Here is an 18,516-nt window from a genome sequence, read left to right as displayed (position 1 = left end):
ATTTGTTTTCGCTGGCTGAATAAAAAAAGTAGATCATCTATGGCCAGCTTTACTTTGAAGTAGAGCTAATGTATTTTAAGAAAGAATCTGCTGCCTGGCCCACGCTACTTTATGAAAGTTATATGCAATAGACAAAAGATCTAAAAGATCTTTAGTACTAAAACAGCTTCCTGGGAATCCATGCTAGCATAAACATTTAGTCATGTGATCTTTGCTGGCTGATCCTTCCCTGAGCAGAGACTGTTTAACTAAGGGACGGAAACATGTCAGGTGACCGCGGGCGGTGACGCAATTTCCGGCCGATGAGACGCAAGTCGATGGTTACTCCCTGTTCCATCCTAACACTTGTTACAGTGTTTTCTAACATGTGAGTGGATATTGTTTGTTTTTATGATTATTGAACTGAATTACGCTATATTGCTTTCTCTGCCATTCATTTACATTCCATGGCGTTATATTACGCTACAGTTTGAGACACAGCCCATGGGACAACAGAGCCCAGCCATCCACACAAGCATTTGTGACTTCTGTCATGGGAGTCATGGATATCTGGTGAGAGGGCAAACATTTTTTTAGCACTTGCTACTTTATACTGTACAATTGAAAATTTTAAGCTTTGCTGGAAGTTATGAAACCTATGAACTTTATAAGGATTTATGAACTCTTTAAGGACTTTAGTTATGGTTATATATGGATTATTATTTACATACATGTATTACACTGTGATAATGATGTATTGGCATTTAGCATTGGGTAGCGCTCTTATATTTTGTTTTCAACATTTAAAGGCACATGCACTTTTGATAGCAGCAACCCATTTATTAATTTATGAAAATATTTATTTAATATTTGTTTACATATTTCACATATCCATTAGCACATGAGTACATACTGGTGTGTCATGCAAATCTATATATCCACCAACTCATTGTTTAACTAAATACCTAGGCTTTTGGGCACTTGATTGGCCACTGTTGAGTAAGAACCAACATTTTCTAATGCAAAGATCAGTAACATTTGATTTAATGATTTACAGGGAGTGTAGTGGGCATAGGACGGGAACTGTGTTATAAGATAGAACACATTTAGGTACTGGCAGAAAAGACAAGTTTCAACTCTCTCTAGCTGCTTCCAACTTGTTTTATTACCTCCCTGCTGCTTCAAATATTAGACATGCACTGTCCGGCTTGGTTGGAATGTTATCACAATTCCACTGACCACACCAAGTGAATCTAGACAAATGATACTATGCTTTTCACTTAATTTCACAAAAAATATATAATCTACTGTAAATAAAGAATATTAAAAACAAATATTCCTTACTTAAGCTGAATACACACAGTCCGAACAGTTCGTGCTGAACCGGCTGACATTTGCACCATGTGTACAGTTGTCCTTCTGACAGACGCTGGTCTAAAGACTGGCTTTTGTTGAAGGGACATGCCGCTATGCATGAATCTATCCATTAGTCATATAGGGGGTGGTGTGGAGAGAGGGGGCGGCACCCAGGCGCCCCTAATGGACGGGCCACTGATGCCCCAAACACACCTCCAAGACGACCACTGCCTTGCTAAAGAAGCTTGAGGGTGAGGGCTGAGGGTAAAGATGGACAGATCAAGCATGTCTCCAGACCTAAACCCTATTGAGCATCTGTGGGGCGACAGAAGCTGGAGGAGTGCAAGGTCTCTAACATCCACCAGCACTGTGATGTCGTCATGGAGGAGTGGAAGAGAACTCCAGTGGCAACCGTTATAACTCTAATGAACTCCATGCCCAAGAGGGTTAAGGCAGTTTTTCAAACATAATGGTGGTCACACAAAATATTGTCAACTTGGGCCCAATTTGGACATTTTCACTTAGGGATGCACTCACTTTTGTTGCCAGCGGTATAAACATTAATGGCTGTGTGTTGAGTTTCTTGAGGGGACAGCAAATTTACACTGTTATACAAGCTGTACACTCACTACATTACATTGTAGCAAAGTGTAATTTCTTCAATGTTTTCACATGAAAAGATATAATGAAATATTTACAAAAATGTGAGGTGTGTACTTACTTTTGTGAGATACTGTATATGGAGAAAGACAGCTTCAAGATGGAAAAGGTAAAACATATTTACATATAAAAACAATAATTACATTTTATATGAGAACCAATAAGTATATGTTTTTTGCTAAGATGATTTCAGAAGCTGATACTTACCAAACACTCATCACACTGGCGTCCAACCACATTATATTTGCACTGACACTTTCCCGTGTGAATATCACAGGCAATGGATTCTGACCCATTAATGTTACAGTTGCATGCTGCAAGACAACAAAGTGCACAAGTTAGTCTATTTGTAGACTCAGACTATGAACATTTCGCTATTTATCTGGGAATAACTTTAAATGCAGTATCTAATCAGTTCATTGCTACATCTCTAATGTCTGGGAAATTTGGTTTAAATGTGATTTTGCTAAATTCATAAACTTTATTAACCGCTTGCAGACCACCCACCGTCGTTTTACGGCGGCAAGTCGGCTCCCCTGCGCGAGAGCACGTAATATAATGTCAGCTCTCGCGCAGCGATCGCTCGTTACAGAGCGGGGATCGGGAGCTCCCCCTCTCATTTTCTCAGTTATTTTAATGAAAATTTAAAGCGGTTGTAAACTGTATAATGTGCTAGTATTCAAGGCATACTAGCACATTATGAAATACTTATCTTAGAACAAAGTCTCACTCTGGTCTTTCCTACAGTTTTGCCTATGTGATTGGCCAGAGTCACGGAGACATCACTCCCACGCTTGTGCGCGGAAGCCCTTGGATTTCGGCACAACGTTCTGGCAAGGTATGCCAGACCTTCAGAGTGTCTGCGCCGGTGATATCACTGGCTGCATTCAGGGTGAACGTTTAAGAAATGCACGTTTAGGAGATATTTCCTTACAGGCATGCCTTATACCTGTAGGTAAAAATAACGTAGCAGGTTTTACTACCGCTGCAAGAGAAGCACTTGTAAAATAAAGATGATTATGTACTCATTTAAAGTTACTACTTATCAATTTTTTCATGTTTATGACTTTAGTTTGATGTAACAAACAGTAGATACTTACGTTGACAGCTCCTTGCCCCAAGAGCATCTCCAAAATATCCATCTGCACATTTATTGCAATATTCACCAGTCACACCAGGCTTACATATCCTACATGCTCCTGTCTCTCTGTCGCAGCAACCAGGGGATGAAAGGTCGAGATTGTTATGACATGGGCATTGCTTGCATGATCCACCTGGCACTGACGGCTGTCCAAAATACCCATCTGCACAACTAAAAAAGGAAAGACAAATTATATAAAATGTAATTTAATGGTTTTTTTTTCCCTTAATCTTTTACACAAATATGTAAAACTAATATCGTTAAAACAAAAAGTATTGATTCAATTCTAATATCTAGGATATGATATAAAATCATGCATGATTGTTCATTTGTTGCTTGAATATGTTTAAAAAATGTATTAAAATAATTTTTAATAGTGCTAAACTGCACTTTTATCAATTATGTTTGTGTTTGTAAAGGCAAGACTATGATAACACCCTTCCCTTAGGTATACATGTTTGGACATACACTTTTCATTTATATGGGGAAGACTCAGAGCAACAGAACATTAGACCGACTGACAAACCAGACCGACTGACAAGTGGGTCTGCACACCTATCCATATTTATAAAACTTGCTTCACAATCAGCTAGCTGCAGATTTCTTGATCAGACAGTTGATGTTATCTATCTTTGCCCTGCTGTCCATTCTAGCATTAAATTAAGCATAGTAGCGCGAGCTACAGTATGCCTTTATTTTATTTTTTTGCCCTGTACTCACTGTTTAATCCTATAGTGAAGATTCAGACTCCCCGCGGGGAATGGGCCTTCCTATCCAGAGGGAAGATGATTGACAGCCGGCTATGGCACGTCACGCTCCCCGAAGATAGCCGGAGTAGGTCTCGGCTCTTCACGGCGCTATACGGCGCCTGCGCACAGACTAGGTGCAGGCTCCGTGAAGAGCCAAGTCCTATTTCGACTATTTCCGGAGAAGCGTGACGCGCCAGAGCCGGCCGTCAATCATCTTCCCTCTGGATAGGAACGCCCATTCCCCGCGGGGATTCTGAATCTTCACTATAGGATTAAACAGTGAGTACGGGGCAACAAATAAAATAAATTTAAATATTAGAATCAGCTTATGGAAAAAGGCATTTCTGATAGGGAGCACTGGCATCTGTGTTATCATAATTTCCACATAAGTGTACTACTGACAGTTTAACACAACAGTTCAACTAAGGCAGAGCTAAGAAAGAATCTACAAACAACAACGCTCAACAAACTCCTGACAGACTGCAAGGGAACCTATATTTTCCCCATCCAGTTCTTCCCTTCTAAATCTGGTTGCTACTTTCTACAGCCTGTAATATGATCTCTCCACCTTTCCTTTTTTCTATTAAATCCTCTATTCTTAAATCCTCACTCCTTTACCCCTTTTTTCCACTTGACCTTAAATATATCACCTTCACTCCTGCCCTCTCTCTATAACTGCACTCATCACCTCCTGCTGATTCTTAACTCATATGCTGACTACAGGACAGTAGAACATGTGCACTCCCATCTTTCTTCCCTCATTCTCCTGAATTTCCAAATTTCCTGGGGTATTACTCCTAACCTTGGTCCTCTAGTATCCAATTTACTCACGTACACCTGGCACTCTCCTTCTTCTGAATAAAAGAAGGGGGGGCTCAATGAGCTATACTTCCGTACAAATGTGTGGGGGAAATTACTTCCAGTTAAACCCACAGCTGGGACACCCGTCTACATTTAATTAAGAGCTATTAAGAGCTATTAACTCAAGCAGCATATAATAAAGGAGATACAACTCCTCAAGAGACTCGTCAATGAGGAGTTAGCGGGTTTAAGAAAAAACTACAAATAAACCTACATAAATCCACAATTACCTTTACCATTTCAATGTAAAATTGACAACGTTGTCAGTAACAGACTTACAACCACCCTGCTCAAGCCTTCATGCTCACACACACACACTATCACACATCAAGTATCCAATAAAGGAAATATCACTGATAGGTAAAACATTAACCGCCAGTCCTAGGTTCAGTTAGATACTAGAAAAAAATTCTGGTTCTGGCACCGCATGGAGTAGCTGCATTCCCCTCAGCTCCAGCAGCTCGACCCTCAGACTAGCTTAAAAAAACCTGCCTGACCTTCCTCTGCTGCTCTGTCTCCTCGGATGACCCCCCCGATCACTCATGGACCGATATATAGAAAAAATCGGCCTGTGATCGCAAACGGCCATGACGGCCCTCCCAGTCCAGCCGCAAATCAAGGCCCCAGTCTCGGCCTTGTCGGAAGACACGGCGGACGAACCAGCCATAGAAGTGAGTGGCTAATCAGATATTCCTCCCTAACAGCATGCCTCCCCCTGCTCACATCGTGGGGATAACAACACAGAGCTCATAGCTCAAGCAGTAGCAGCCTTGCTGTCCCCCACAATAACTGCCTCAGTAGAAAAAGCAGTACATGCGGGGATGAAGCACATCAAAAAAGAACTGGGGGAACATACCACCAGACTGAACAAAGCTGAAAGCCGTCTTTCCAATGTGGAAGAGAAATTATACCAAGCACAAGCTACGCAACAGGCACAGGACAAAACAAACTAATATGTGCTCCCAAAATGTGATGATTTGGAAAACAGGTCCAGAAGGAGCAATCTACATTTTGTAGGTATCTCAGAGTCCCTCAAAGCATCAGCTATCACATAATTCTGTGCCAGATGTATCCCAGAAACTTTAGGCCTTCCTGGCCCATGCACAGTTGAACGAGCTCACCGCATGGGAGCTTTCACCATGGAGCCCATTTATCGCAAAAACCTGAACTACTCTTACAAAGATTCACACAGTCCAGATCTCTTCAAATAGAGATGGTCCTGATCTTTGTGGACTACTCCATCAAAGTCTCCAAGATACTAGCACAGTAAACCTGTCAGTATAGTGATAACACAGTCCAGGAATCAGACAGCAGCAAACTCAGTACAAAATAGATGGAAAGTCAAGCTGGTACATATCAAAGCAGACAGGCAGTGGATTTCTGTGGATAGAAATAATGTTTCTCCCCTAGCTTTGTTGTATGTAGCATTCTGGAAACCTGAGGGAATTACTTCTTCTTAGAGTTATAACCAGTGACGGAAGCTCAGGGGCGCTACCCTCATAATGCATGCACCTAGGCCCCTAATCTGTATGTAGGGCGCTGGACACATGGATTTAAATGTGTTTTATTAAGTACATGATTAAAGCCTAAGGCTCTAATTGGTTTAAAAAAAGGGTGGACTCGGGGCGCAGAGCACTGCACCCTGAGCCCACCCAATTGTGTGATAATAACAAATTAATATTCGCTATAGTCTTCCTGCTTCCCCTCCCGGGCTAGTCAGGAAGCAGGTCTTAAGACTATATTGGTCGAGAGCAGAAGCGATCGTATTACAGGAGGGAAGGCGCCAAGGAGGCAGGGGGAAGCCGCCGGATCTTCCCGTGGCCTGGATGGGGTAAGTGCGGGACTGATGGGTGGACGGATAGGGCAGATGGACCAAAACCAACAGGAGCTGTCACTGCTTACAACATAATTCTTCCGGGATGCTACTCTCAAGCAGACCTTAAGAGACGATGTCTAGGCACAATTACTTGACTGGAGGTCAAGTACTACTTTTTTATTAATAATAAAAGGAACAAGTTTAAATTCAATTATTATCATACTTCTGCTGTATATAAAGACATCAGGTGCTCCAAAGCTTACAATATAACCATTATGTAATACAGATGTAAAATAAAAGTTTATTACTGTGTATTATTTACATGCTTTAAATTCATGCCTAAATTAAACACAGTTGTGTATATTGCTTTGCAATAAGATACGAGAGTTATTTCCAACCATTGTAACAGAAAATGTACAATAGCTGCAAAGAAGAATTTTATAGAGTACGAATATTAATGTTGCATGGGTGATAAACTACAATAGACTCTGGAACATAATGCCTGGAGCCAAAATCCTAATTAACTTTCTAAAATATCCTGCTTTTTGTTACAGTTGACTGAAATGAGAGAATCTTTAGCAAATACAACAGAGTCCATATATTTATGGCCAAATTTAGTAGGCAAGTATATAATGTGTGTGATACTCATCAAACTACAAAATTCTCCTACTTTATTTAGTAAGTCATGTGTACTGGTAAAATGTCAAGGATATGTGACAGTTTTAATTAAAATTATAGAGAATTCAGAAACCTATATTCCAGATATACTTTCAGAGAAATAATTAATAAACCCAAGTTTTCTCTAAAACGTGGTCAATATGTTTACTCTAGATTATATGATGTTCTAGGGAGCAATTATGTAAATTTCATAAGAGAAAAAGACCAGCACTACAATGAAGTACTAATTTACTTCAATGAGCTTTTGTGAAACTGAGCAGATTAAAATGACTATTAACATCCCTAATACAATGATGGGAGTGCTTTGTAAACCAGGAGAATTTTTTTTTTAATTACATGTATAATTACATGGGATAGAGCCTGATGGCCAATTTACAAATGACTTTCAACTGACATTATTCTTAGAGATAATATATTATTATTAAGAAGAAAATATGTACACAGAAACCTCTACACATTTTGGCACCAATGGTGGAGACAGTGATGTTTACTGCAACTCTGTCTAACTGGCTAATTTACTGTCAAGATTATAAGCAGTGATTATTGCTCAGTAACTGCATAGTCGAAAAGATCTTCAGTAGCAGCAGTTTCAATAGCATATCAATAAAGTCCAGTGTTTAACCACTTAAGAACCGGAAGTAATTACCCCCTTAATGACCAGGCCATTTTTTGCAATACGACATTGCGTCGCTTTAACTGACAATTGCATGGTCGTGCGACATTGTACCCAAACCAAATTTATGTCTTTTTTTCACACAAATATAACTTTCTTTTGGTGGTATTTGATCACCTCTGCGATTTTTATTTTTTGCGCTATAAACAATATGTATTCCTCTACATATTTTAGGTAAAAAAAATCGCAATAAATGTATATCGATTTGTGCAAAATGTATAGTGTCTACAAAATATGGAATAGAGTTATGGAATTTTTTATTATATTTTTTTTACTAGTACTGACAGCGATCTGCAATTTTTAGTGGGACTGCGACATTGAGGTGGACAGATTGGACACTTTTGACACCATTGACATTATAAATATTGACATTATTATTTATACAGCGGTTAGTGCTATGAAAATGCATGTACTACTGTGTAAATGTCACTGGCAGGGGAGGGGTTAACACTAGGGGGCAATCCAGGGGTTAAATGTGTTCCCTGGGAGGTGTTTCTAACTGTCAGGGATGGGACTGACTGGAGGAGGAAAGAGATCACTGTTCCTAATCACTAGGAACAGCAGATCTCTCTCTACTTCCCTGTCAGAATGGGGATCTGTCTGTTTACATGGACAGATACCTGTTCTGGTTCTCTGGCCTCCCCCTATTGGACTTGAAATGGTCGATGTACACCTATGTCAATTTATGCAGGAGGGCCAACCTGCTGCAGTATAATTACTGCTGCTGGTCCTTAAGCATTGATAAAGCACTTCCATAGTCTGAAACACATCAACCTACAGTACCTGCATTTCCCCTGCCTGTACTCATCCAGTGCTTTTAATATTTATGCTTCAATAAAGACTTTCTACTTTACTCTCTTTGTGGGTGTGCTGCTGATCCGAAGATTCTCTGTACCATGTTTTCTGCTGCAGTGGCAGGGCGTGCACCCCACCTCACAGAAGCAACATTGGAGTGTTACCGATTGTATCACCTGTGAGCAGTGGTCTCTTTTTTTTTTTCTTGGTTCTTAAGCGATTAAAGCGAAGACGTCCTATTCGTGATGAAACGCGTAGGTGTGGCTTAGCTGGGTGATGTCATCACGCTATACACGAAGACACGTGACGACGGAGTTTGAGCAGACGGAGGAAGGCTTGAGGAGACGCCATCCTCTCCAACTTTTACCTGATTGCGCTGAATTATTCGTAAGTGCAAATTTTTTATTTAAATAAAACCCGATATAAAACTGTATTATACTATGTGGTATCCCATAATTTTTCATTACATGGGAGGTTAAACCGATATCTGATTGGTGGAGCTTACATGGTCCGGAGCCATTCTTCTACACTTTCCAGTCTCAGAAGCAGTCTTTTTGGGAAGACTTGATAAAACATCCCTGAGCTCCATGAGACCGCTGCAATACCGGTCTTTTCTTTTGGTAAGGAGATTATATTCTCACTTATCGGGTGTCCCTTTCGATGGAGGATTTCTTGGTCAAGTTATATATGAAAATCAAGTGAAAAAATGTGAAGATACCGCGTTATCTAAGTGGATAATGAATATATAAATGCAAGCAGCTTAAAGTGTGAGATACCCACCCACAAACTAATACAATAGAAAAATAGCTGCGCAACTAATGTGAATACTATAGTAGTGTTAGTACAAAGTAAAATAAAACAAATCTTTCGCCCATACATGAGATGTTACATTCATAGTGAGAAAAATTGTGAGAGTCTATTGTTCAAACAACAAAATGTGCATCTGATGGTAATTTGATAGTAGAAAATTCCTTTTCCCATTCAAGCAGATAGTGACATCAAAATTGCATGAACCTCAGAAAAGTGCATGGATAGACAGGACACCTCCACCTCTCAATCACACTGTCCCTTACCAGAAGGGAAGATCCCAACTAGAGATCTTCTGACAGCAGACGGCTTACTCCCCAGCCAGGGGGTTACATGGCAGGATATCCAAGAGCCAAAAACTTCTCCCACAGTAGACCGGTAACCAATGTTGATAGTAACCAATATGGAGAAGAAAAAAGCTACATAGTGTGAACCCATATAACGATTTATTAAAAGATTAAAATCAAACTTACAAGAATGTATATAAAATTTGCAGTGAAATTATAGCTGGCCGGCTAGCACAACCCGTTCACTCCGGGACACAGTATGCGGTTTCTAGACGTCAGCACGCCGCCACCCTACGCCGTTTCGTCTCATAAGACTTCGTCCTGGGGCACGAGCAGCGTACTGACTCACCGCTATTTATACCTAACAAACACAAATGGTACCGCCCCCATCTGAGCTCCCAGCATCCCTGAGGCTCTGATGGGCATCTTGGATAAGGGATATGTTCAAAAATATGGACACCTCACAGAGCACAGCATGCCACACAGAGCGCAGCATGGGCTTATCTGCAGGAGTGATCATATATCCTGAAACATCCAGCGTAGGGTGGCGGCGTGCTGACGTCTAGAAACCGCATACTGTGTCCCAGAGTGAACGGGTTGTGCTAGCCGGCCGCCTATAATTTCACTGCAAATTTTATCTACATTCTTGTAAGTGTGATTTTAATCTTTTTAATAAATCGTTATATGGGTTCACACTATGTAGCTTTTTTCTTCTCCATATTGGTTTCTATCAACATTGGTTACCGGTCTACTGTGGGAGAAGTTTTTGGCTCTTGGATATCCTGCCACGTAACCCCCTGGCTGGGGAGTAAGCCGTCTGCTGTCAGAAGATCTCTAGTTGGGATCTTCCCTTCTGGTAAGGGACAGTGTGATTGAGAGGTGGAGGTGTCCTGTCTATCCATGCACTTTTCTGAGGTTCATGCAATTTTGATGCTTGAATGGGAAAAGGAATTTTCTACTATCAAATTACCATCATATGCACATTTTGTTGTTTGAACAATAGACTCTCACATGTTTAATTTTTCTCACTATCAATGTAACATCTCATGTATGGGCGAAAGATTTGTTTTATTTTACTTTGTACTAACACTACTATAGTATTCACATTAGTTGTGCAGCTATTTTTCTATTTTTCTATTATATATGAAAATCACCTATGAACAATCATTTATAAACTTCCTTATCCATTTGTTTGGCTTTTGGAATATGTGCCTTGGATTATTCTTTTATTAGTTTTTTCCCTCCTATTTTTCTGTTGTCACAGATTATTTCACCATCTTTGTTTTCATTTGACATTTGATTTTTGGTGGTCAATATTTACTCTTTAAGCGCTGTACTATCTTGTTTTTTTAGTTCTATTTTTACTTTGGTATTTAGTAAGTAGTACTGGCAGCTTATTCATATTCACGTGTGTTTATTTTCATTATTTTCGCGTTAGTGCAGTGTTTTTTTCTGCCTAGGCAGGAATTTTTTTTTCTCATTTAGCCTTCAACTATAGCCGATGACACTGACGGTTCAGGAAAAATCAGACAGGCCATAAATGGATCAAAATTTGGCCAGTCACTTCTAAACCAGCTGAATCCATGTACAGTATGCCCAGCCTTAAGTTTTAGTTCACCTTGAAGGAAAATCAGTAAAGGTGACCTAACACCGGACCTCCTCCCCACCCCCCTGGTCTCAGTTGTACCTTACCTCAGCACTGTTCATGTGATAGTGTTGCCCAATTAGAAACCGTCTGGTTTATACTGGCAGCACTGGATGGAGAACAGAGAAAGCAGCAGGGATTTTAAATCCTCAGACTACTTAAGTGGTTAGTGGGAGCCTTGACAAGAGGTAAGTACTGTGAGGACTGGAGGGGTGGGGAGTAGGGGCTGGGGTCAATGTTTGGTCACCTTTTTTGTAAAGATGAATTTACACTTTAAGCATGGTGCCGTGAACAGACTTGACAAGATTGTAAATATGGATGATGTTCTGGTCGGCAGCAGATCCAGCAGGTTTAAAATGTGCCATCCTGGCAAATTTATGCAGAAAGTTATCAGCCCAAATTCCTTGTAACCATAATGTACTGCCTGGCTTAGAGTAAGCTAGTGTCCTCACTATAAAATGTGAGGTCACATCAGCCATACTGACAATGTGCTTTATCTGTGATGGGGAAAGCAAAGGGAGTGCTGCTGACAAACTGCATAGTGAAAAGATTTTGGCCAGGAAAACCGGACGTGTGTATGCTTCCTCGCAGTTTTCCTGTCAGGACAATAGCCGGGAATCCCAGCGGGAAAATAGAGAACCTACTCTCTTTTTTCCCATCGGGATTCCCGCGAGATCTACTACTTACCTATAGGAAACACTGCGAGGCTTTCCCCCTCGGTTTTCTTTGCAGACTTTTTACCGCTGAGCCGAGCGTGTGTACAGGGCTTAACTGAATGACACGTAAGTAGCAAAATGCTGTGTATGTTGGAAAATTGGAAGTTGAAGAGAGTGAAGGGCTTTTACCTTTTTTTTTTTTTTTTATCACTACTGTGATGACGTGTGCTTTTTTACAGGACATATTGTCTAATTGTTGCTGACTGCAATTTTGCTCCACAGGCCTTTTTAAAAAAGGTAACAACAGAGCAATATGCCTGGGCAAAGTGTGCCAGCAAAGAAGTTTATAGTTTCCTTTCGGAGAGGAGGAATTGCTCTGCCATGCGCAGTCTATTCACCACATAAATACCAAAAAAATACAGAAAAAATTTAAATTAAAAATGAATACCGATGTATATACTATTAAAAATTATTTTTTATTAATAATAAAGCAAACAAAAAAGAAATTGGCTGTGAATCTGCCACTAAAACCAGGTTAGAAACTGTCCAATAGATTATACGGGAGGGATTGTAGTGCAGAGAACCTGGACATAGTGGGGTCAGACCGCTGGTCTTGGGGGTGGTTATAGTGCAGCTTTTTTTATTTATTCAGCACATTAGTGAGCCAAGTAGATCAATGGTAAAAGCCGAAGTATAACGCTATCCCCGCAGGAACCGTTGGTAATTTGGGTCTATTTCCCCCACTCACAGCATGCACATTGCATTTTTGGCATTCTTCCACTGGCTAGGGTTTCTTTTTTGGGGTTCTTTAATAAATATGAACTTGGATAGGGGTTGGAGCATGGGATACCCCAAACTGTAGAACAGCAGAAATTGAGGACTGCTAGGTTTATGGCTGCTCTGTACAAATTGCAAGCTGTATGTAAAAAATGTTTAACCACTTCAGCCCCGGACCATTTTGCTGGCCAAAGACCAGAGCATTTTTTGTGATTCGGCACTGTGTCTCTTTAATTGACAATTGCGCGGTCGTGCGACATGGCTCACAAACAAAATCAACGTCCTAATTTTCCCACAAATAGAGCTTTCTTTTGATGGTATTTTATCACCTCTGCGGTTTTTATTTTCTGCGCTTTAAACAAAAATAGAGCGACAATTTTTAAAAAAAAAGCAATATTTTTTACTTTTTGCTATAATAAATATCCCCAAAAAAACGATTTTTTTTTTTTTGCTCAGTTTAGGCCAATACATTATCTTCTACATATTTTTGGTAAGAAAAATCGCAATAAGCCGTCATTGATTGATTGGTTTGCGGAAAAGGTATAGTGTCTACAAAATAGGGGATAGTTTTATGGCATTTGAATTAATATTTTTTTTTTACTAGTAATGGTGGCGATCAGCAATTTTTATCATGACTACGACATTATGGAAGACACATCGGACACTTTTGACACATTTTTGGGACCATTGTCATTTTTACAGCGATCAGTGCTATAAATATGCACTGATTACTGTGGAAATGACACTGGCAGTGAAGGGGTTAACCACTAGGTGGCACTGAATGGGTTAAATATGCCCTAGGGAGTGATTCTTACTGTTAGGGGGCGTGGCTACATGTGACATGTCACTGATCGCTGTTCCTGATCACAGTGAACAGACAATCAGTGACCGTGTCACTAGGTAGAATGGGGAGATGCATGTTTACCTCTCCCCGTTCTGCAGCTCTGTGACCCGGTCGCGGGACACCAACAAACATCGAGTCCGTGGGTCCCGCGGGCATGGTTACGGAGATTTTTTTTTGCTAAAATGTCTGTCTGCAAGGTACATAGATAGAATAGTTTAATGATTATTTTTAAAAATGAGTAAAAAGTGATTAAAATCATTCATATGTATTACCTCTGGGTTTCTAGTTTCATTTCTGCTTTTGACTTCCTGCTTCTCGGCGCTCGTTCATGTGAGCGCCGCTGCCGTACTGTTAGAACTACATTTCCCAGTATACATTACGCATCGCGCATGCGCAGTTAACAAAAACGGGCACGAGAGCTCTCTGTCAGATTTTGAATAAACTGCCCACTATACCTCCCACTATACCGCCCAACAAGTCTGTATGTACAAGTCTGTATGACATACAAAGCGAAATGCCGCAAAAATGTAGTCCTGAGGACTGGGGCGAGCACGTCACTGACCACAGCTAGAAACCTCCCGTGACTGTGGTTATCTACAAACAGACAACCAGGAAGTGTCCAGAACAGAGAAGAAATACAGCAACATCAGAGCAAAAACTAACAATGAGGAAATGAAAAGAGCACTGCATTAAGGTAGGAAGCTAATTAGATTTAAAAAAAAAATCCTTTACAACCCCTTTAATGTGCACCAAATGCAATGCATGTGGTGTGAATCTACCCTGAATGTTGAGAATTCTTACAGAATCTTTTTTTTTTGCTGCATTGCTTGTCAAACTATCATCTTTGCAGTTAAAACTTCTAACAGAGGAGAAGGTATTGATCGTGCTCTAGTATTCACACTCTACAGTTTTAAAGGTCAATGGACCATGAACACATTATTGACTCCACTGTCTACCAAGTGTTTACAACCCATCAGTTTTAAGCAGTAACACATTGAAATTAATGTAGAAAGGGGTACAACTAGGTAAAATTCACCAAATTCACATTCTATCTGGACCTTTAAGTTATAAAAATGTAAAAAGTATAATCAGCGCAATAAAAAAACACACATAAAACAAGCAGCTGAACACTGGGATTAAATTAATAAAATTCCTGAAAGTAAATACAAGTAGGTAGTGCAGCGCTAAAAGTCCAATAATAGAAAGTCCATAAAGAATCTTCTCTAAAGTGACTGGTGATGAGTAAAAAAATCATGCAGGTGCTGTAGCGTGGAATAAAGCAGAAACACCTCCACCAATGGTAGCAATGGCCGCTCACCTCACAGACATGACCCTCTGTTAGATAAGGTCATATACAGCAATCCCATAAGGGTATCTCCAATAGCAAGGAAAAATCCAGCAATGATAAAGAGGTCTCCAAAAGGATGGTCAGCAGTGAAGCATCCAATCCAAATATAAAAGAAAAAGGCACATAGTGTTTCTCCGTGGAGACAAGGCAATAAAATTTAATGAGTAAAAATGCACTTACAGAGCAGGGCACTTAATCCAGTGCCAAGAATAACAGGCGTGTGTGTGACTGTGATGGCGGGTGACGTCACGCTCTCCCTACCGAACGTTACGTCCCAGGGGCGGGTTCCGCTGAAGAAGTCCCGCCCCTGGGACGTAACGTTCGGTAGGGAGAGCGTGACGTCACCCGCCATCACAGTCACACACACGCCTGTTATTCTTGGCACTGGATTAAGTGCCCTGCTCTGTAAGTGCATTTTTACTCATTAAATTTTATTGCCTTGTCTCCACGGAGAAACACTATGTGCCTTTTTCTTTTATATTTGGATTGGATGCTTCACTGCTGACCATCCTTTTGGAGACCTCTTTATCATTGCTGGATTTTTCCTTGCTATTGGAGATACCCTTATGGGATTGCTGTATATGACCTTATCTAACAGAGGGTCATGTCTGTGAGGTGAGCGGCCATTGCTACCATTGGTGGAGGTGTTTCTGCTTTATTCCACGCTACAGCACCTGCATGATTTTTTTACTCATCACCAGTCACTTTAGAGAAGATTCTTTATGGACTTTCTATTATTGGACTTTTAGCGCTGCACTACCTACTTGTCTTTAAGTTATAAGACCGATGCAGGTAATATTAACCTGTGTATTTTTCTAAATTGCCAGCACAGTGGCTAAGTGGTTAGCACTCTCACCCAGCATACAAGGGTCGCCAGTTAAAATCCCAACTGTGACACTACCTGACTTCAGTTGGTATATTCTCCCTGTGGCTGTGTGGGTTTCCTCTAAAAGAGGTAGGTTAATCAGCCCTAGCATGTTTATACACAAATGTGAGTTAGGGACCTTAGATTGTAATCTCCTCATGGGCAGGGATAGATGTGAATGTACAATACATATGTGAAGCGCTATATATGTACCTGTAATAAATACATATACACAACTCACTGGTAGGTTTGGCCTGAACCCTAATTAATTTACAGTTTTCACTTTTGGCTGCTTTCATGGTAGCAACAACGTTTACCACACACTAAAAGGGATCCAGAGTTCAAGCAGTTTCTTTTGGGCTTTTGGCATGACAAATGGCAATTTTGCATTGCAGAACCATTCCAAAACTGCAAGCCAGACATTTCTTGCAGCCCCATTCACTTACACACGTGAGTTTAACCTGTCAAACTTTGTATGTTGCATTAAATTGCCACACCATGATGCACAACATTGCAGGAATGTGAACTCACCAGTGTATTCACCCAAGTGGCACCATGTCTGTTTGCAGGAAGGAGGTCAGGCGTAAGTTAAAAACATGGAACAACTACCTGTTTTTAACACCCTCTACCCAATTATGTGAAAGGTGACTTGTAGCTTGTCATGTCTTGAGTTTGTTGTTTCTTCTTAGGCCAGAGGACAACGGTCTGAAGGACCGTTTTCATCGGTCAAAACCGATCGTGTGTGGGCTCCATAAGTTATTTAACCATAGGTTAAAAAAAAGCCAACTTGCTTTAAAATTAACCTATGGATTCCTAACCGATAGGTCAAAACCGATCGTTAGTAGGCACGACCATCGGTTAAAAATCCACGCATGCTCAGAATCAAGTCGACACATGCTTGGAAGCATTGAACTTCGTTTTTTTCAGCACGTCGTTGTGTTTTACGTCACCGCATTCTGACACGATAGGTTATTTAACCTATGGTGTGTAGGCGTGACGGACCATCAGTCAGCTTCATCGGTTAACCTATGACAACGGTCCTTCAGACCGTTGTCCTCTGGTTAACCTATCGTGTGTACGAGGCTTTACAGATACAGATATAGCAACCTTACTTCCTTCTCTTATTTGAAGAATGCTTAAAGCCAAAGTATTTTTTCATTTGTTTAGGATAGAGTGGGGAATTGCTAAAACAAATGTTTAGCTGTTCCTGTTGGGAAGATTTTCCTTCACTTCCTGTCCCAGAAACATAGGAAGAAGTGAGAGAAAATATCACCAAAAGAAACCCCTCTCTTGTTATCAGAATAGATGTCTGCAGTGGATGATTTTCAGTCAACTTCTCTTCAATCATAAAATTATGAATTCCCCAGCCTCTACTGTCACAGTCTACTGTCCCAGTGATAATGGAAACCAGAACACATAGAAAGTAAGGTCTGGAGGAAAAGACCGGAAGAAATGGGCGAAAGGACAGCATGATTAGGGTTAAAAGGGGAATGGTGTACCTAAAGTTTAAAGGATGCCGAGAGGTAGGAGTACTGACCTGATTAGTGGGGCTGCACAAAACGGCAGGGGTCTGCAGGGGATAGTAAGCAGGATGGTCCCAGGAGAATTCAATTGGAAGATGGCAGAAAACAGGGAATTGTCCTGCCCTCCCTCCCCTCATTGGTTTGATTCCTTCCTGTTGCTAGTTGGACAATAGGTGGACAATAGTTGAATAGGTTGGGACCCATCTTGGGTACGGTTTCCCCTAACACTGACTCCAAGCCAGCAAGGTGCACCTTGAGGCCTACTTTACGGGTCACAAATATAAGTTTTGTTGCCTACAAGAACCTTAAAACTCCAGTATACGTTCAATCTCTTGTTGGTTATATTTAATTTTGGTTATTTATTTTGTTATTTATATGTTGTTAAATTAAAATAGCTGCTGTGGCCATTAAAATCCAAGTTGGTGTCAGTGAGTGTTATTTGGTGGCAAGGTGGGGTGGTGTGTGGCCAGGCAGCTTGGGTGGCCTAACTTAATTTTGTATACCCTAGTCAAAGATGAATCTTCTCAGCAAGAACAGCAATAAAAACCTGATGGAGGTTTCCATCTTTCCCTACTGCATCCAAAACAATAAAAAAAGGTCTGATTTGATTTTCATACAACTTTTACATAAAAGCTCACAAATAAATGTATTTTTATAACCTCTTCACGCTGGCGGTACCCATATATGCGTACCGGAATGTGAACAGAGCTGTGCAGAGAGCGTGCACTTTTGCACACTTACCGGCGGCTAAAGGAAAGCTCCCGATCTCTACTTGCGATTGGGAGCTTTACAATCATGTCATTGCTGTGACAGTCAATCATGGTGGTCACATGATCAGAAACCCTGCCCTTGCCTCCCAGCATCTCTTAAAAGACCAGTAGGTGTCGGTGTTAAGATTTTAAATACTTTGTTCTATAAAACAATGTTGAAAGACTCCTGAGGCAAAATAATTTCTGTTTGTCTGAATGCTCCTTTGCGAAGATTATTAATACATTATCAAATGTGATTTTTACATGAATAGAATGGTAATTGGTACAACATTCTATTTTAGTGAAA

The 18,516-nt window shown here is 40.6% G+C and overlaps 1 protein-coding gene across 1 annotated transcript in view; it reads right to left on the bottom strand.

Moving 5' to 3' along the window:
* The window catches only part of LAMA2 (laminin subunit alpha 2), a 1,029,834-nt gene that overhangs the window by 409,118 nt on the left and 602,200 nt on the right, over positions 1-18,516 (bottom strand). The window contains 2 exon segments of the mRNA XM_040350410.1: positions 2,203-2,309; positions 3,096-3,307. Coding sequence (XP_040206344.1) covers positions 2,203-2,309; positions 3,096-3,307 — 319 coding nt within the window.

This window comes from Rana temporaria, chromosome 4, assembly GCF_905171775.1.
Source record: "Rana temporaria chromosome 4, aRanTem1.1, whole genome shotgun sequence".
NCBI lineage: Eukaryota > Metazoa > Chordata > Amphibia > Anura > Ranidae > Rana > Rana temporaria.
The sequence above is the reverse complement of the archived record's forward strand: the minus strand, read 5'-3'. Positions and strand labels throughout refer to the sequence as shown.